General features: G+C 45.2%; 1 protein-coding gene across 3 annotated transcripts in view; it reads left to right on the top strand.

Moving 5' to 3' along the window:
• The window catches only part of LOC144151548 (guanylate-binding protein 6-like), a 76,830-nt gene that overhangs the window by 45,726 nt on the left and 10,528 nt on the right, over positions 1-20,576 (top strand). For 2 of the 3 annotated variants that reach the window (XM_077682649.1, XM_077682655.1), the window contains exons 15-21: positions 192-282; positions 2,126-2,217; positions 7,643-7,711; positions 8,238-8,312; positions 8,400-8,485; positions 17,826-17,925; positions 19,063-19,209. In XM_077682649.1, the coding sequence (XP_077538775.1) occupies positions 192-282; positions 2,126-2,217; positions 7,643-7,711; positions 8,238-8,312; positions 8,400-8,485; positions 17,826-17,925; positions 19,063-19,209 (660 nt within the window). The remainder of the gene's footprint in view (positions 1-191; positions 283-2,125; positions 2,218-7,642; positions 7,712-8,237; positions 8,313-8,399; positions 8,486-17,825; positions 17,926-19,062; positions 19,210-20,576) is intronic. The other variant, XR_013318899.1, reaches the window with a different exon arrangement.

The raw sequence follows: 20,576 nt of genomic DNA, 5'->3' as shown, positions 1-20,576 counted from the left end.
TCATAAAACTCCTTGTAGGTATGGATGGAACCTGTATAGAAAGTTCTATTCAAGACCTATGGTATTCAACAGCCCTGATAGTGTTGCTTTCTACACACCAACTAACTCATTGTTTATGGGTGTGCGTTGTTTTTGCACCATTGATTGCTGACTAAAATGAGGCTTCTTTCTCTTTCTTTGTGTACGGACAGCAATCGCTGGAACATCTGGTTGATGCATCGCAGCTGAGGAATGAGAAATCCATGGAGGCATTCTTTGAGAAAGCTGCTGCAGCAGCCATCGGTAATCCTGCCTGTGCTTATAAAATGCTAGGGGCTTCTTGCTTCTGCAATTTAACGCAGGCTATCCAGGTCTGCAGTGAAAGTTCAAATCTGTGGTTTGGGAAAACTCAGCTCCTTACTGCAGGCAGAAAAACTTGGCGTTGAACATGGTAGCAGTGTTTGAAATTTCAGCATGCGCATGCACTTAACTAATGCGTTAGTTGAACAGAGCTTCTCTTTTTTTCCCCAAGTGAAAGAACAAAGCTTTTTTTTATTTTTCTTTAAGTGAAAGCCTATTGGGCCCAATGCCAATAGGTTTTTACAAGTTCTATTGAGGCCCTGTTTGCTTCTCTGGACAGTGCTATACATCTCGTAGCTCATGTGGCGTGCCTTATATGAACATGGTGGAATTTTTGTTTAGTATTTTCACATTCTGTAATGCTAGCTGTGTGGTTGAGGTAAGGGACGTGGACTGCTTTGATGATCTATTGTATCCAAATGCTTTGTGTAGTCGGGTAAGACGAATAGAACCTGCAGCTGCTTAGAGAAGTCAATGCAAGCACTTTCACAGCTTTTGGAGCATTACGCAAATATCCTGCAGTTTATAGGCTAGCAGAAGGAAATTTTCCCTAAATGTTTGGGGTATGCTGATCCTATTACACTTCACTGTCCAACCTGTGCAGTTTTAGGGTCTGGGCCCCCATTTTGGTGGTTGGCATTCGTGGTGTCTTCGGTCTTTTTATTTTGAATGGAAATTGCTTGAATGCTGACAACCATCTTCGTGCACTACTGGCCAATTGGCTGTCATCAGCGTGCAGGATAGGTTAGGAGCTCTCTCATTGCTCATAATTTTGTTACGTGCATCAAGGCATCAGATGTTAATTACTTTTTCTTTCATGTTTTGAGGCAATGGTGGAGATTATTAGCCAACACTGCAGCAGTTAATTTTTTTTTTACCACACTGGCGAGCACAGCATCTTTATGAGCATTGCATGCTGGTTTTCCAGCCAACTGACTTACTCCTTCTGTTGCGTAAAAAGCAGTGGGGAGCCAGACCAATTGCAAGTGCCGTAATGCCTTGGATGCATTCATGTGTGCATGATCCTGTTGCGTAACATCATGAGCCTCCCTCTTCCCAAGTGATAAGCAAGTGGGCTGGCTGCATGTTCGTGTCCAGTATTTGTTTTAGAAGGCGTGGAGTTGCCGTGAGAGGAAGCCACATTTGGCTGTGCTGAAAAAAAAAAAATAAAGACAACAAAAAAAGAAGCTTCAGCTACAAAATATGGACAGGAGGGCTAAAAAGAATGAGAATCGGTTTGAATAACACATATGGCTGTGTTTTGTGGCTTAAAACACGAGGCCATAAAATGTCTAGGGTGGTAAATTAAAGTAGGGTTGGTAAAGTAGGGTGGTAAATTAGAGGTAAAGTAGGCAAAAAAAAAAACAACTATTTGTGATCAAGTTGATAACAATCTACAAATGTGCACAAAACATGCCCTAAAAGCCTTTCTTTCTTTCTTTTTTTTTTCTTCTGCGCCGCCGGTGTAGACACTTTTTAGCTGGACATATTGCCCTGGACCCTGAGGGAAGCAGAAAGGGAAACCGAATGTGTTACTAGTTCTCGTGTAACATCTTGTGCTAGTGCTCACTTTTTTAGCTGTCACGCGCAAGGAAAATTGGCGGCACAAATAGAGAGGTATTTAGCATCATGATAGAGGCTACAGTAACTGTCAGTTGCCCCAGCTAGCTCCAGCACACTGCTTGTGCTTCAGGTTTGCAGGTACAGAATGTAAGCTGGGTGATGAAACGTACATTTACAGTGATACGCTGCCTTCGTTTCCTCTCTCCCCCTCTCCCCCTCCCAGAGGTTTTCTCCTCAAAGATGACTTTGCCAGGTCCACAAAGTGGTGCCCAGTTTGATAGACTCAGAAAGACAGGAGTCGATGCTGCTTTTGAGGTAGGTGTTTCTTCTGGTTGTTAACATATTCACCGCATTTATTTGGCACAAGGAGGTATGCATTGGCGTGTTTTTTAGCGTGATTCTTCTTGCTTCTCTTCTTTTCTTTTTTGAAGAATTTTTATGCCTGAAATCTCTAGCTTGCTGGATGAAGCTGCTTCGTCCACTAAATGAATGAAGCAGGTTCTTTACAACCGCATTTCCCACTATGCACGTTACATGGCAGTCTGTAATCCCTAATAAAAGCAGCATGTTCACATAACGCTAAAAATAATGTGATGAACCAACCATCAAAAGTTATTTGTTAATTGGCCATTGTTTCGTTTGCACATCTAATTGTGAAGGCTCATGGTTGATGACATATTTTTCTGGCTATTTACGTACGAGAAAGGGTTGCTTACAAGGAGTAGAGCATGCTGGGGGTGTAGCATGTACTATACTAGGCCGGGTATCAGCTGCATTTGTCAGTCGTCAGCGGGATAAGCTTAATATAGCTTGCACCAACCCCAACCTCTTTTACATCATTCTCGTATAATTAATCATCATACGTGGCTGTTACATTTTTGAATGCAGCAGTCTTGACTACATTTTCTATTTCTCTGGCCATTTAGCAAAAAGACCTCGAAAATTTACCAAACTTGAATCACTCGATAGCTATAATTAGCTATCCATAGCTATCGCTCCATAGCTATCACCAGAGTCTTTCAATGTTTTACTGGTCACGAAACTTCGGCGCTCGTTTCATATAGGGACAGCGCGCGCCGCTACAGGCGCCACCGCCGCACGAAGGTCATCCAGCCGCCGCGCGTGCGGCGTATTGGCCAGCTCTTGGCGTGCAAACGCTTGCTGCTTTTGGTGTCTGCGCGCTGATTAAGTGTGTTTTTTTTTTCGTAGTAGTTAGCGATGAATAGTCCAGTCATTGTGTATATCACCTGCCTTCAATGGGGTTTTATTTTTCGAAGTAAATTACCGTTGACTTCGGCCACGAACGGCAACGGCTTCTGTGTGCTCTGGCACAAGTGCTGCGCCGTCGTGTTTACGGATTTTTAAATCTATATTGCTTCTTTTCGTAAAGCAAAGTTGTAATTACCACATATACGGTAGCTGTGTAGTCACGGAATGCTGCGGGCCTATCGATAATACAATAAAAAAACTGAAAGAAACTAAGTACGCGTCGTTCAGACTACGCTTAAAGGAGCCCTGAAGACAAAATACAACTTCGTTTAATTTGAAAGAACTAGGATTCAGTATCTCACTCAGCTCTATTACAGCCTCAAAATATGTTTTTTAACGAAAAAAAAGCAAGTATTTAAAAACTTTCAAATTTTGCGCCACAGTGACGGGTTATGAGCAAGAATGACGTCATATGGGCCAACAATAAAACATAATTTTTAGGGCGTTAACTGCACATTACCCGCCGCGGTGGCTCAGTGGCTAAGGCGTTGCGCTGCTGAGCACGAGGTCGCGGGTTCGATTCCCGGCCGCGGCGGCCGCTTTTCTGATGGAGGCGAAAAGCAAAAACGCCCGTGTGTACGAGATTTCGGCGCACGATAAAGATCCCCAGGTGGTCAAAATTAATCCGGAGCCCTCCACTACGGCGCGCCTCATCGCCTGCGTTGCGTCGGCGTGTTAAACTCTACAATCAATCAATCAACTGCACATTAGCATTCAAGTGATGCGGTCAAATGGAACCAGAGGCCTCATTACAGACGTCCAGTCATGTGTAATCGCGACAGGTCAGTTAGGCGGCCGCCAATCGCACAAACAAGGTTCCGTGACGTCATAGAAAAGTTGCGAGAAATTAGCTAGGGGGTCGCGACTGCTTCACACGTTTTCTTTCATATCTCCGTTATTTGTTCGAAGATTGCGATGATATTGGTATCATTGTTATCGAGACTAAGCAGTCTTTCTAATAAACGCAACTTCTATTTTGTCTTCATGGCTCCTTTAATGAATCCGTTGATTGCTCTGGAATGCACAGAATGCTAAAAGAGATAGCCCAATAGTATTGTCGTTTCGATGAGTTGTTACATACTTGAGAACATCTAAAAACGCTGCAGAAACGCGAAGGATCAAAACACGAAGAGATATATGTTGCACCATGTATCTTTCTGCATCCACGCTTTGCAATACTTGAAAAAACAGGAAGCGAAAAAAGAACAATAAAACTGATTTTAACACACGCAACAAAAAATTTCAATGTTACGAAGGGAGACAAAAGAGCGTGGTTGAGTGTACAAAAATTTATTTTTTCGCGCTGCGATGTGCAGCACACAGAGAAAACAGAATATTTCCACATAGCCAAGAACGAAGCAAAGCTTCTCTGAACGCAGCGAGCTAGCGATCTCCTGCACTACAAAAGACTAGAATGAAACACAAACATCGAAGAAGCAGTCCGCAGTGTGACGTGCACAGATGAACGTTGGTAAAGTGAGTTGCGCGGCGTTTGCTATGCATGCATTACTCTCGGAACGTTATTAATTTCAGATCCATGGAAATTGAATCGAGAACATTGTCGAAGAAACAAAAAAATCAAGTTAGCGACAAGGTGGCACCCTTTCCATATCAAACAATATTGCCTGACGGGACGTACGACAAACAGAGCAAATGGGCGCTCCGGTTGAAACGCCAGATAAGAAACCGGAATCGGCCATGCGCGGTTACAAAACAAACAAAACGAACCCTAAGGGATAATTTGCGGAAATATGAAAAGTAAAAGCACAAGGAAGTCCCAAAGCTTTTTTACACGTGAGCCTGAGCGCAAGGTAATACAAGTTTGCAAACAGGTAATGGAGCACCGCTACAACCTGACTGATGTGACAAAAATCCGGCTTTAAGTTAGCCTTGTACAATTCTAGGTCCACGATGCTCTCAAAATGGTACATTGCTTTTTCCATTATCACATACAGTGCATTTCCACACACTGTCGCACACTTATAATCGAAGCTGAAAATCTCCCGTTGCTTGCCCTGGAATGGCGCACCTCCAATTCTCACGCAGCTGCCCGTCGCTCGGTCAACAGAACAAGGAAACATTTTCTGTGGTATCGTTGTACAAGGAACGACATCTTGGGACGCAACACATGTTCGGCATCGTCGTTGCACTACTTAAGTCGCATCGCAAGAGCGCGATATGCACGTTACATTTTTTTTCCCCGCACAAAACAAACACAACTTGCCGCGGCTCCGCCGTTCGAGCCAGCGCAACGCCGCCCGAGGAGTGACCTCAGTGAGAGGGTGGCGCCACTGCGCGGCGGCCAAACGCAGCATATGAAGCTCTCCCATTGAGTTACGGAGCAGTTTCGTGACCAGTAAAGCATTGAAGGACTCTGCTATCACTATGCTCAGAAAAGTGTTTTAAGTTGTCTGTAGTGTACAGGGCAGTACCTGGGGCACGGCACACAAGCTGCAAGTCTACATTGGAGGAAATGCAAGTGGGCAATGAGATGAATTAACTTAGCAGCATGGAAAAGAAAAAGAAAGAAAAAAGCCAACAGTTCTCCCTGTAACATGGCTTAGGAAATCATATTTTCATAGCTGTAACGGCGTAATTGAAGGCTTTGTTGCTAGTTTCAACCTTCCACTTTCATTGGAGTACATAGTCGCTCCATGGTATGAAAACATTCTGTGAGGTCATTCACTGCCAGCTTCTTGAATACAAAACAATATCATTGCATGACCTCTGGTTACAGGTCTGGTTCAGACTTGGCCAGTTATTTATTACATGCTCCACTCGCAGAGTGTGTCCTGTTCAGCACAAGTTGCAAAAAAAATGGACTGGACATTCATGCTTTCGCATTCACAGCCCATAAGAAGTGCTTATGCGTCCTTTGACTTTTAACATGAAAGTGTTTACTTCCTGGATACACCAAGATTTCGCTAACGTCATATCCGTCACGGATATGACGCCAGTACAAAGAAGCAAGCGGCCTGTGAAGGGGCACCCCTGCACACAGGGGCTTCTTGCGGGGAAGCAACCTTTAGTACTAAAGAGTACCTTATAATTAGCGTTGTTCGTTTTCGGGTTTTACATTTTAACATGAAAGTGTTTTCTGCCGCGATACCCCAAGATTTCATTGATGTCATATCTGTCGCGGAAATGACGGCAGTGCACCTTTGCCGAAGCGACCCGCCAGCAGGACGCCGCTCGCCAAGCACACCCACAAGACAGCCGCTGACCCGCAAATCATGCTCAGCTGCAGATTTCGCTGCACATTTCACTTTTCGTGCTTTACCACTGCCTATGACAGAGGAATCAACGAGTTTTTAAATGCGGAGCATTTCTTAGTCGCACGATGTCGCGCTTCGGCGTCGGCGCCATCCACACGCTCACTGCGCATGCGCATCGCGTCAAGGCGCAGGTGTGCGTCTCTCCCCTGTACCCTCCTCGCTCTCAACAACAGGTGCGGCGGTGCGGGAGGAGCGCGTGTACCCCGTGCGCTCTGTCGCTCTCAACAACAGCTGCGGCGGTGCGGGGGGGGAGCGCCTCTGTGCGCGCATGCGTCGTAGCTACCCGTGCGCTGCGTCGCGCTCAACAGTAACGGCGGCAGGGCGTGTACACGTGATAACGGCGTGGTGGGTGCGTGGAAAGTTCGCGCGCTTGTGTACGGAAGTGTGCGCATGCGCGTCTCTCCCCCGTACTCCTCTCCCTCGAACACGGGCGGTGTGTATATAAGCGGCGGAGTGCGCATTCGGAATTCAGTCAAGGGCGTCTTTGCTTGGCTTTCGCTTGACTTGACGCTTTGCTTGACGGCACCAAGCAATAAAGACAGACTTTAACTTTACACTCCTTGCCTTCGCTTCTCCTTCATTCAATAAATAAGAATTATAAAGACGAAATAACAATTAAGCATTCCCAAACCATACCCAATTACGCAACATTCACGCGATACCCCCACCACTCTGCGACGCATTTACTCGAGTTCTCCCCGTGGGAAATGCGGGTGGGTTTTTTTTTATTTGTGTGTGTGTGTGTGTGTGTGTGCGTGCGTGCGTGCGGGCGGGCGGGCGGGCAAGCGGGCGGGCGGGCGGGCGGGCGGGCGGGCGGGCGGGCGGGCGGGCGGGCGGGCGGGCGCGCGCGCGCAGAGAGAGAGAGAGAGAGAGAGCGAGAGAACCTCACACCTCAATATAGGGTGAACTCAAAGACACATAGAACAAGACACACATGAAAGAGAGAACGCTATAATTTGTTCATGTATCACATGCCCCCATTTCATACGGCCTCTCCACCTCCTCTGTTGGAGCTGCCAAAGCATTTTGCACAATTGGCTCAAAAATGGCTCTTGCAAGGCCATGCAAAAATGAGCACGCTAAAATGAGCCAAGCCACACAAAAATGGCTCATGCGAGGTAAAAAATGTGGTATCTGACAGCTTTGGGGTTTAATGACAAATTAACAGTTGCTGTCCTCTGTACTTCCCCTTTTAGGTATTTGATTCTCAGTGTGGCAGCTTTTCAAGTGAGAAGGCGTACAGACTTCACGAATCTTTGCTCAAGGTGAGAGATCACTGTGGACGCGTCAGATTGGTACAGTGAGTAGTGCTGTGATCCTCAGCCACATCGTTTCTGACAAAAAAAAAAAAATGCCTGCTTAAACAGAATTTTGACACGCATATGGTTGAAACTAGTGAGACATCTTATTAAAGTCCACCTCAAAGTCCAAACGACTGTTTCTCCCTCTTTTCCACCTTTGGGGAAACCATAGCTGCTGCAGCCACCTGTTGCAGTGCTTGCAGTGTTTTTACTGACTTTCCTGTTTTTCGTGTTATTTCGTGTTTTGTTATCTAGCTAAGCTATATTTTTTGCAGCAGAGCTCTGCAACTATACAAAGTTCAGTTCCTGTGAATTTAGACTCTAATTCACAAACAACATTCAAACGAAAGAAGTCAGCTTAGGTTGACTTCCTGTGTTTGAATGTGCTTGAAGTTCTCTGCCTGGTGTGCTGGATACAAGGCTGTACTTATATAATGTTTAGCATGGTTAATCCCTTGTGTGTCAACATTACCATTTTTTTTTATTATAGACAGAATTGACAAAAATTACAGAGCGGCTCAAGAATGAGAACGAGCGTCTAGTGGAAAAATACCTGGCTCGAACTGTAAGCTGCTTTTTTTGTTTTAAGCAATGCTGAAGTCAAAATCTAGCCCTGCATGACCAACATAATTTTGCCATTTAAACTCTCCAGTGCATTGACTTGATCGCCAAGTTCACGGAAAAGACTGGCCCTGATCAACTGCCCTTGCCAATGAACACGTCAGAACTTGATCTCAGGTATGTCTGTAAACATGTAAACATTTAAAAAAGTAATCTGTAGCCCTCTGCTACACTGTGCCAATATCCCAGTCGTAACTTTACACCTAAAACTTCAATTTCAGTGTCTGTATATGGCTGTTATTTGGTCGTGAGCTGTATTTTCTATCAGAACGTTAGGATTTAGCTTATTGGCATGGTTAGATCCCATATTTCCTGGTCTCGCTTTTGTTCATTGGTTACCGGGGGTGATATAAAAATTATCCACGCTGTGTTTTTGGAGTTTATTACAGAAACAGTAAGGAACATGTAAGTTCATCGTTGTTAAGGAACATGTAAGTTCATCGTTGTTGTCACTGTAGTCTGCTTGACAACTTCTCTAGGTATCTTTAGGCCACAGAATTTCACTGTAATGTGCACTCCTTGCATTGTTTATGTTTGAGTTCTTCTGCTCACAACAGTTTGTGTTAGGCCCTGGGGAACCCAAATCGTTCATTTGCACAGGCCAGCACAGTCGGGGAGTGGTACAGACCATAGAGTTTCTTACAATATACTCTAGAGAGGAATCTGGCGCTAGCATCTATGCGGCTCACGTCAAGGCCGTCTGTGTCGTCATGAACAGCCATTATACATTGCGCTCGCCTTAGTTTCGTCATTGGCTTGGATTGAAACGTTTTAGTGACTGCAAATTTAAACAATGTGCCACAAAAACGCGAAGAATAGTGTGCAATTATGTATGTGGAAAATAAAAACAGGCTGTTTTAAACTAAGGAAAAAGGAAGTAAAGCGTATTTTTGCCGGAATGGTTGTGCCTGCTATTCTGCAGGCCAAGGTTGTAGTTACGAACAATGTTAATATTTGGTGGGGGGGGGGACTCATTAGAGACTGATTCTATTAATTTTACCATTATTTCAAATAATAAGTTGTTTGAAGAGTTTGGAAAGTTTTTTGAGCGTGCCTATGAAAACTTTGCCTTCGTGGTGAACCGGTGCACCGACCGTTAGCTACTTTAACAAGAAAAAAGAAAATGGGGCGTTAAACAGTCGTGGATGATGACAAGATGGGACGGATTCAGGTGCCCGTATCTGTTGCATCTTGTCTTCGTCGAAGTACGTTTTGTTTCTTATTTTCGTCGGCTACAAATTTCATGGCGGCATATTACCCGCTCAGTCATACGTCCTTCGACTGCGGCATTAGCAATGTCAGGTGCGATCATGTACTGCCTGCTGTTTCACCGAACACGGCTGCCGCAGAACAGGCAGGATTTCGGCTTCCTTGTAGCTGGTAAACGTGTTAATGCGTAGTGAAGAAAGCAAATCCCCAAAACCGCTCAAGAATCCAATTGTGATGCCAAGCCCAAGCCAAAAAGGGGGTTCTTCCCATCAACCCTCACGACGACATGGCTTACCAGGCGCAGTTTCCTCTCTAGTATACTTACTAAGAAACTCTATGGTACAGACACTAGTCACCGGGGTAGGATCAATAATGGGGTGCAACGTCGCTGAGTCCCACCACCATTGAATGTGTGTCGGGAGAAAAAGTCCGGATTCCATGCGAGCAGCAGCTGAAAGGCATTGCAGTGCCACCTTCCCCAAGAGTGTCTGCGGCCAAGATGCTGGCTGTGCGGCCTAATTTTAACTCATGAGTCTTTGTTGGCTCGCACAAGTTGATGCGCTGTTGGTAGACAGAAGGGCTGAACGGTGTCACTTGAGCTGCACATGCGTCGCATGGTTTGAAGCATTGTGGCTGAGCCACGCGGAGTGGTGGAATTAGCGGACAGTGATGCATTGAACGAGTGTGCCTTTTCTGTTGCTGCTTATAACGAACTCAAGCACGCGATAAGCTTCATCAAACAAGGCCCGAGCATGTAGTCGTTTGCGCCTCGAGTCACTGGTTGTGAATGTTTGGGAAGCACAATGAGGATAGGAAGAAGTAAGAAAAAAGAACAAAAACTCAGCCGAGCATTAACGTGCCCAAGGATATCATCTGCAAATTCAGCTGCTCACCAGCTGCTTTGAAAGGCATGCAACATGTGCAGCTGAAGCGATACCCATCAGTTTTTCTGTTTACCAAAGGCGAGCAATCAAAGGCAATCATGCGAGCAAATGAAGCTTGCAGCTAAAATGGGCCGCAGAGCCAGTATCTCATCAGCAGGCGTGCTTTCGCAGGGTGGCGCTGCAGTGCATTTTGGTCGCTGCTCGCATGGAATCCAGACTCTTGCTTCTGACAGAACATGTGAACGGCGCAGCGGGGAAATGCCATCAACTGTAGAGTGCCAGTGCTTGTGGTCACGCGCTGTTGTTATGTACCTAGTACATGCTGGCCCATTCGGCCAGCTGTTTAGTCCGCTGCTCTGTGGTTTTCACTTCCTGCGTGCTAGAAACAGCGCCGGTAACTGCTTGCAGTTAGACATAATGGCGTGGATCTCAACCCCCTGATCAATGTTTACACCAATCCATACTTCCATTGGGCTGTTTTCAGGGGCTAACACAAGGACATGCAGAAACTAGTAGAAGAAAAAAATGCGCCCATTCACTCGAGTGCAGATGGTTGACCAGTGAAGCTGTAACATTCGGCCAGTGTTTTACTTGTGTTACGTGGCTTCCCATATCGCAGTAACGTGCGGCCTGTGTTTGCCATTGCCACGTTGACACTGCTCTGCCTGCACCGCCGCCACGCGCGCCCGTCGTTGTCGCACGAGTTGTGCTTCACGCAGCCACTCACTGCGTGCACGCTGTCTTGTGCGACTCCCTCCGATGTGCAGTTCCCACTTTCCAGTGTTGGTTGCGTAGCTACTCATCTATAAACGCAGCCAGTCTCTCTCCCCTCACTTCTGACTCCTCTCCAGCCTGTTATTTTTTTGCACACAAGCGTGGGTTTGCGCCGGACGAGTTTTTTGCGCACAAGGGACTGCCTGATTTCCGTTTCATTCAGTCATACAAAGATTTGTGTCAAAAGTAATGTGCATATCACCCTTGTACTAGGTTTGTTTTGAGTAATGCACACACAATTGAAGTGAATTTGTCAAACTTCTGTTTTTGTTTGCATTGCATAGACTGGCTCAAGTAAACTCACTTTTCATCGTTTATCCAGTCAATAAAGGCAGTATTTGATCTGTAAAGCCCGAAAGAAGAAAAAATACCTTGCGACATTTGTGGCGATCGCAGCAACTAACAGCAGTGACACGTATTCGAGTTGCGATGTGGTGGGACGATGTCCACGATTGGAATTCAAACCAGTTTCGGTTTCGGTTCTGTGCAACATGCTTGGCATCCAACGTTATCATTGGTTGGGCATTCTTGATATCTCAGGAGTCGGCTAACCGCACTTCTGCCATGTTGTCGGCTGTAGAATAATCCTGCCAGCACTGCTTAGAATCGTAACGTTCACTAGCCGAGGCGTACGCTGTGCGTAGCTGAACGCCCTTCGCGTCCTCGGAGACGTTCTACTGCGAGGCGCTTCACCCCCGGCTTTGTAGCTTGCCTGGCTCATTCCTGTGTCGTAAGAGGTGTGTTCGCACCGGGCCGAGAGTCAGCATATTCAGCACTGTGCCCCCAAGCTGTCAGTGTTAATGTCAACGCCATGCCAACGAGAACACACCAGCACGTCAGTGTCAGTCTGCAAGCAGCCTGCCAACTCACTTGTGGAGGAATGAAGGTTGCAGCACAAAATGGTGAATTCAGTATAGAAAACATTAACTATGTACAAAAAAATCAACCCCAAAAACAAAAACAAAAAAACAAAAAACAGGTCTTATCGGGGATTCGAACTTGCTAATTGCGACACACTGCATCCAGTGCTTCAAACCACTTAGCCATAGCCACACCGCTGTTGGGATGGAAATATGAAGTGTATATCGTATAGCCTGTTTATTTTTTAGTTTCAGCATTCGCAGTGGCTTATATGACTATTTCTTGAGTAACACTTGTGTAGTAAGCGTCCCCAAAGTTCCCACAAATATCTTATCTCTAGCGACTGCATTCCTTAGGCGAGAAAAGTGATCACAACAGTGTGGTCATGCTGCTGGCCCCTGTGCTAGTTCACCCAGCGGAAAAAGTGCTGCCCGTACCTTAGTTTTATGCTTTACAATAAATGTATCTGTTGATTTTAATTCCTTAGTAGCTATATTAACTTTGCTGGCTCATCTCCCGCCTTCAGTTGGCCTTTGATTTTTCTACTAGCATACCAGCCAGCGAAGCGTCGCATGTGCACTTGTGCGGAGCTACTTGGTCTTGGAGCTTGATACCGTCTACAAACTAACAAACTGAAGGCACATTCTTTCAGGCACAAATGTGATGGGGCTTACTTTTAACTGAGTGAACGAATTGTGACGACCTGCCGGCGGCCAGCCGACTAAACGCTAGGCCGACTATTCTGTCGGAGGGTAGGCGAGCCGTGCAGTAGCGCAGTCAAGCCAAGCCATCTCGAGTAAGCATCACACGAAACGTCATAGGAAATCGGCAAGAAGGATGCAGAGAGGGGTACAGCACTTTCAAATTGAATTTTCCTCTAGATAAGTCTTGTAAACACACTGAGTGGTCGAAACACGGCCTAGGGACTCCAGACTATAGTATGCGCAAGTAATCCCACAATGTTTACAAAAATTCACTTCCTTTTAACAGTTTTGTGCACAGCAAGGTAGGCTAAGTGAGCTTGGAGCAATTTTTAATGTCAGGAGCATTAATGCACTATAGTTATTTAAGATTTGCCACCAGTTTGTATATTAACATATTTTGTTATCTTACCTTTCACTCTTATAATGGGTTGGTTTAGAGTGTCACCTAAATTATGACATGCCGGTTGTCACAACTGGCATGTACCTGTCGCCGTGGCTCAGTAGCTAAGGCATTCTGCTGCTGAGCACGAGGACACGGGTTCGATGCCTGGCCGCGGCGGCCTCTTTTCTGATGGAGGCGAAAAGCGAAAACGGTGTGTAAGAGATTTCAGCGCATGTTAAAGATCCCCAGGTGGTCAAAATTAATCCAGAGCTCTCCACTACGGCATGCCTCATCGCCTGCGTTGCGTCGGCGCGTTAAACTCTACAAGCAAAAGATTGGCATGTCACCTGCCCTTACTGCCTTGCTGTCAATTTTCTCTATGGTGAAATGTGGCAATTCTTTGTTCAGCGTTCATTCCCAGCCTTATTGAGATTTGTGTGAAGTTTATTGCAAATTTATTGAATACAATAATTGGTTTGACATTTTTCTGACGGAAGCCAAGGGTAGAAGTGGCCATATTCAGGGCATTTGGTGCATGGTCCAGAACCTGCCAAGGCCCGAAATCAATCTATAACACCTCATATGGCACCTCCCCATATGGCACCTCCCCATATGGGTGAGGTTGTGATGTAAACATTTGAACGAAAGCAAGAAAGTTTTGCAGAGCCCCATCTTGGGTCACAACATTTTACAAGCCTGCTGAAGTGTTGGCACGAAGTCGCAGGTTTGTCACCGAGCCCCAGCAGCTATTCTTCTGACGGAGAAAAAAAAAGAGAAACGTTTGTGTGCATGAGGTTTTGTTGCAAAGCAAAAGTCCCCGGGTGGTCTAAACTTATCTATGTAGCCCTCCACTCTGTGTACGTACATGCAGTTACCGTATTTACTCGCATAATCCTCGCACTTTTTTTTCGGAAAAGTCAATGCGAAGTTAGGGGTGCGAGAATTATGCGGGAAAAAAAAATAATGCGGTGCACAGTGTTGCCAATTTGCCTTCTGCCAATCCCGCTAAATGTAGCGGTCGTTTTTTGTATATGTAAGCTCAGTGTTGCCAACAGCAGCTATTTCTTTTAATTTTATAATTTACAACGTAAACAGTATCCCGTCGATCAGCGATCATGAAATTGCCGCCTTTGCTTTCTGGCGCGCGCCCTATCTCGTCGTCGTCATGTGCGTGCCCTACTTGTGAAGCTTGACAGTAACGCACGTTGAAGTCGGTGACGCCGAAGTGCCTGCCTGCGGCGCGGTTGCCGTGTTCGATCGCGTACTCTATCGCTTTCAATTTGAAAGCGGCAGTGTAGCTCGCGCTCTTCCCCATGGCGACTAGTCTAGTTGCGCGCACGCGAAACCGGCGCAAGTACAGTGCGAGTAGCGTGTTAGGGCGCCTGGATGGCCTTGGGCACACAGCGCTCTCCGCCGAACGGAGGCGGCGGGGGAGGGCGCGCGTTGGAGAGCGCGTGCACCATGCGGGTTTCGCGAGCGGGCAACTTTCGCCGCTGCAAAGTTGGGGGTGCGAGGATTATGCGAGGAACCAAAAAATCCAAGTTTTGGTGGCTCACATTAGGGGTGCGAGGATTACGCGAGTGCGAGGATTACGCGAGTAAATACGGTATATATGTGTGTGTGCACACATGCACATGGGGACATGCATACACACAGGTTGTTTAGCTGAGGGGAAGAAAGTTTGCGTAGAATGCACCAAATAAGATAGTAAGTGCCAGTTCCGTGATTCAGATTTAGAGGTTGCTACATTTTTTACACTGCACTTTGTTTTAAAGCCTGTGGTTTGTTGGCAGTGCCGTTTGCATGAAGGTCCAGTTGGCCTGTTAAGTTTTCACACAGTAAGCATAAATGCTTCATTATAATCTTTTATCCTTTAGTTTCTGGAGTACGCGAACTCCAGCTTGGAACAGACGCCTCTAGATGACAACAAAGAGCTTTTGCAGTTGTATTTTTTTTTTTTTTTCATGATGATGGCTGGCATTGGCCTCACCGTGCACTTTGTGGGGTTTTGCCTACCCATTGAGCACTCTGTTACTTTCTTGCGCCAACAGACAGCACTACCCTAGCAAAAATTCTGATAGAAACTTGTATTAGTCTTATACATTTTTGTATTAGGTGTATAAGACATGTATTAGTCTTATACAAACTTGTATCAGTTTTATAAGTTTCATATACAAGTTGTATTAGTCTAATACAAATACACCTATTAGTTTGTATTAGTTTGCAAATACAAATAGATCTGATAGACCTGAGTCTAATACGAACTAATAGAGACGTATTGGTTTAAATAAAAACTACTACAAATGAACAAATGAAAAGTGCGATTTCCTGAATTTTTATTTTTTCCCGAAAATCACAAGACAAAAGGTTGAAATGATCGCCCTTGAACAATAATTTTTATTTGGTATAATATTATTAAGCGTTTTGTTCACTAATAACTCTCCGTAAATCTCCAACCTAATTATTATGCAAAATAGGTCAACATTTTTGTTTAATTTTCGCTCCTAAAAAATGCGCTACATGAAGAGAGCTGACGGGAGCTGGGAGTGGTGCGCCAGCGATAAGCCACCTTACCTGACCTTACCTGCGAGCATGGAGGAAAGCCTGCGAGGGTGCAAGGAGAGCAGCAAGATATCTGCTAAGCCAAAAACGAAGTCAAGCCAAGCCATGCCAATGGTCTTCGCTGGCTGGGTATCCAATATGGCGACAACAACAAAGTGCGGCTGGCGTGTGTGTACATTCGGGAAGAAGACGGTTAGAAGGAAGCGGCTTCTAGCATTAGTTCACATCAGACGCGTGTGCATCGCGTCATCGAGAAGTGTTGGAGATCTGTCTAACGCCCGTATAACTTTGGCAAGTATGAATTAGGCCGCAGCGCGATCCATCATGGACTCGTCACCTCGGGGCTCCGGACATCTTCGCTCTGTCTGCTATGCTGTGTAACGAACGCCTGACACCGAAGAAAGCGTGTGCATCACGTCATCCAGAAGTGTTAGCGATGTGTCTAGCGCCCGCCTACATTGACAAATATGATCTGGGCCGCCGCCCGCCGACCCATCTTTGACCCGTCACCTCGCCGCTTCAGACTCCTTTGTTCATTCTCAAGGGAATGCCTCACGAAGAAGAGACTCAATTCTAATCGCGTGTTGCGGAAGGGTGAATGCCGTTTTGAAGTTGCATCGAAATGGGAATGGTGTTCAATCGGCCATTAATCCGCTCGATATGTATACCTATGGCTAGACCGCACAGGTTTGAGGAGCTTTTCTGATTGCATGGTGCAGCTATTTTGTGGATTCGCATTGCAATTTATTCGTTCGTTCTTGATCAGGTTACGAACTTATGTATCATTAAATTATTCAGCCAGATTTCTGTCAGCCAGAGGAATTTGCCTGTGTACCCTGATAATAAAATGTGTTTCCATGTTTAATTGCTTTGTTCGAACTTGCCACTGGTTCTGATAGAACTAGTCCACTCTGGTAGGCCTATCAGACTAATACAATCTGATAGACCTACCAGACTAATACACACTGATAGACCCAATAGACTAATACAGACTGATAGACCTAATAGACTAATACAGACTGATAGAACTAATAGGCTAATACAAACTGATAGACCTAATAGACTAATACAGACTGATAGGTCTATTAGTGGCAATAAGCATATACATGTATTAGAATTTGTATCAGAATTTTTGCTAGGGTAGCCACAGCAGCCCAAGCACAGCCCCTTTTCCCTGAAATGTTCCATTCATTTGCGCTCTTGCCACGTGAGCAGTGAAGGCAGTGGCAGTAAAGTGTGGAACAAGCAGGTTGTGCGTCGATCTTCTGGTGCTGCCATAAATGTGGTATAATTGGGGGCGGTTATCCCTTCCGCATTAGCCAAACAGAAGGAAATTCCCTGTATCAGCAACTGCTTCAGCTGAATGTCATCATGCGTAATCCCAAGGTTGTGTATGAGCAGGATACAATAGAAGTGCTGTTTCCCTGCTTAGGCATCAAACTTTGGCTGTGGTGTAGAGGAGAGGCCAGTCTTTCTGCTGTCTTGTGTAATGATTTAACGCTGGTTTTAATTAAAGCGGCGTGAGTGCGGTGTCTGTATTAATAGGACTGTAACGTAGGGCTGTATATTTGTTTCTACAATCTACAGCTACAACACTCCAACGAGTGTTCTGTAACAAGCCTGGTGGCAGGTATTGATTCTGTAACGTAGATTGGGCAAATAGAATAGAATAGACTATAATATGCTTTATTCTAAAACATACATAAGGAGAAAATTGTGAGTATAACGATTGGAAGTATTGTAGTGCCACTGTCCAAGTATCGTAGCATGTTTTGCTTGCCTTTTTTTCCAAGCTGGTTTGGTATTTGTCCATGAAGAAGCATAACGAAAGGCCTGGTGGCCTAAGATAATGAAATTCTGTTATTTCTTTGGTTGCAATATGGTAACTTGCACTGCTGAAATTATGACTTGCAGGGAACAAAATTTTTGCCATGTAACATAAAGAACACCATGCAGTGAATGCTTTGTGTGTGTGTGTGCGTGCGTGCGTGCGTGCAGGCACGCCGACACCATACTGGCTTTTAGGCTGTATGGCAAACGCTGGTGACGGTCTATTATTTATTATTTTTTCATCAATGTAGCTTGCAGAGAGAAAGATCCAACACAGAATTGCAGTTTAAAGGGGCTGTGGAAGATTTCCAGACCTCACCTAACTATCCAAAGTACTTCAAGGAGCTGACGGTAAGATTGGAAGTCAGGAAGTGCTTATGAAGCCTGAGTAGTTTTAGCATTTATAGTCCATAGCCCAAGTGTACTTTGCAGAGCCTAGGTAAGCACATTAGGTATAGTAGAACTGTGATTCTCCACATCTTTTTGTAAACAGTGGCTAGAGTTACTTGCCCCCATTTCAGGGCAAAGAAATGTCTAGTGGTAATTTACTTTTTTCATATAGTTTTATGCAGGGGTAAAAAAATGTTCAGATTTGGGTGACACTGCACATTTTTTTTAAGTTCCTTTTCTTTTTTCCTTATTGTGCTGTACATGGTTAAATTTGCTCATGACAAAGTCAAGCCTTGCATAAGCAACTTCTGAAACTTTTTAATGTAGGTTTGGAAAAAAAATGAAAACTCATTGCCTCAGAACCAATTTTAACATTAAAATTTAGAATAGCAAGGAAAAAATCCAGTTCAGGGTTCGATAAATGTTCTTAAAAGTTGGTGTGTCATGTTATCACAGGCATCGTAGGCTGGGTTGGAGTGAATTAGGATGGAATCAAAATGCCTATACTGCCAGTGTATCAAAAGTTGAACAAGAAATGGGTGTGCAATTGTGAGACTTTAAAACCTAGGAAGTGGCAGAATACTTGCTTTACACGCAGCAGGCCGGGGTTGAAGTTCCAGCCAGTGCCATTTTCATAAATTTTCACCTTCATAAAGTTCTTTTAAAATAATTTTGACAAACACTTGGGAAAATTCGGATTCCGGAATTGCCCTTTGGATTTCTGGCAAAAAGCAAAGTCATGTAGGCACCACCTCTTGGCACTGCATGGCGGTGATTGGTAGGCTTCGGGGAACTCCCCTTCTGATGCCTTTTGAACTTCACTTTTGGTACCCGTTCCACCCAGTCTGAGTTCTAATGCGTTCTGTCTAGGTGTTCTATAACATTCTATAAATTCATGATTAATTGTACTTAAAAAATTTGCTTCGAAGAGCTTTCTATAAAAGGATTATCAGGGGCTGCTTGCTGCTTGATCGCAAGGCTGGCCTGACATGGTCCACATTCCATTTAGGCATTTCAATCACTGGATTGCTACATTCATCAAAACGCTCGATTGAGGGTTGTCAATACGTACAATGACATTTCTGTTGTTGGTTTCAGTCACACTTGGACAGGATCACGAAGGACCGGCAAAGCGAAAATGTCAAGGCGTTTGGCCTAGTTGTGGATAGGCCACTGAAAAAAGCCCGTGAAATCATCCTTCTCTCTGCAGACAAGTTCCGGACAGAGTTTGGCCTTCGCAACTATGTGAGTTCCCATTGCTGATGCTAAGCAGCTTGAGAAAAATTTTCGTCTTGTGCTTGGCCGTGCGGGGGGGTAGCTACTTTCTGTGTAGGCTGTGTTTCAGTCGATGTCATGGCTTGTTATAGTACTAGTAGCATGCTAAATGGCACGCTGTGCCACTAATGAGAACTACTATAGCCGTGTGTGTGTTGAAATCACGGTGGAGGCAGTGTAAGGAATGAGGAGAGCGAGTGAAGAGCTGCTAGCTTTCAAGGTGTCAATTGCAGTGATAGCCCTTAGTGTGACGGTTTGTTTTGTGAGTAAGCCTGTCTGAACGAGCTACAGCCACATGATTCTGGCCTACGCTGGTGGTGGCTTAGACTGTGTAGCTGGCGGAGTTGGGAGCCTTTCATTTCGTAGCAAGTAAGTGGGCTTGAATTTTGGAAATAAAATGTTTGTGTGTGACCCAAAGCGCACGGTCTCTTCAAACTGCAGTTTTGATAAATCTGAAAATAAAATGGTTTTGGGATGAGTTCTTAACTGGAAGTCACCACAACTTGCTTTTTAACTCTTTCGTTACCACGCCTATTCAAATCGATCACCGGTGATCGATGATTTATATTGCCTATTTTGACATGTTGTAGTCGTTTCTCGTACACCTAATGCAGCCAGTGGTTAGTCTAGGCAGTGCCCTTTTAGAATCAGTTTAAATTTTCCTGCACCGGCGACATTGAGATTTTTGGCGGCGTTTTTTTGCGAGCTGAGGTGCGTGTGTTTTTGAGGAAGGGGGCGTGGCTGCTGCACTTGAGAAAAAAGGATACAGGTCGTGGTTAGGCTGCATTGCCATAATATTTTTTTGTCAAAAGGCTCCTGGCAAGTCAAATACCAAATAATGGGGTCAGCTTTGTAATCCGACAGCGTTGAGAGGTGATATTTACTTGAAAATGGCCCCAGCTATTCACTAATGATCTTTGGTTCGGGCAAAGGGCAGCTTTATTCTCCCAAAGCTTATTTCTGATGGTCCCCCGCATGTCTAGCAAGTGTGCCTGACATTTTCAACCAGTTTCCAGCAGTTTCGGTTTCGTTTTCGCATTGCGAAATTCATATTTGGCGCTACTACGCAGTTACCCAACTACAAGCGATTTTGCCATGGTGCCTCCGTTGCCCGCTACTGCTCCTCAAAACAAGCATGCCGCTCGCCCTTCCACTTTATCTACGCCTTGCTTCTGCGATAAGAGCTTCCGCTGAAAGTCAAACGATAACACGAGGTCGTCGGGTATCAGTTCAGACGAGGAGAACGCTTCCAATTGGCCTTGAACACCGCCAGCTGTTCACCGGCCAGTTTCGGATTCATGCGAGGGTATTTCCGGAGGTCTAGTGTCGCTTCTTAG

The sequence above is a fragment of the Haemaphysalis longicornis genome, unplaced genomic scaffold, assembly GCF_048455015.1.
Source record: "Haemaphysalis longicornis isolate Haplotype H1 unplaced genomic scaffold, Haemaphysalis longicornis Haplotype H1 scaffold_1, whole genome shotgun sequence".
In the NCBI taxonomy this organism is placed as follows: Eukaryota; Metazoa; Arthropoda; class Arachnida; order Ixodida; family Ixodidae; genus Haemaphysalis; species Haemaphysalis longicornis.
Note: the sequence above shows the minus strand (reverse complement) of the source record. Positions and strands in the feature narration are given on the sequence as shown.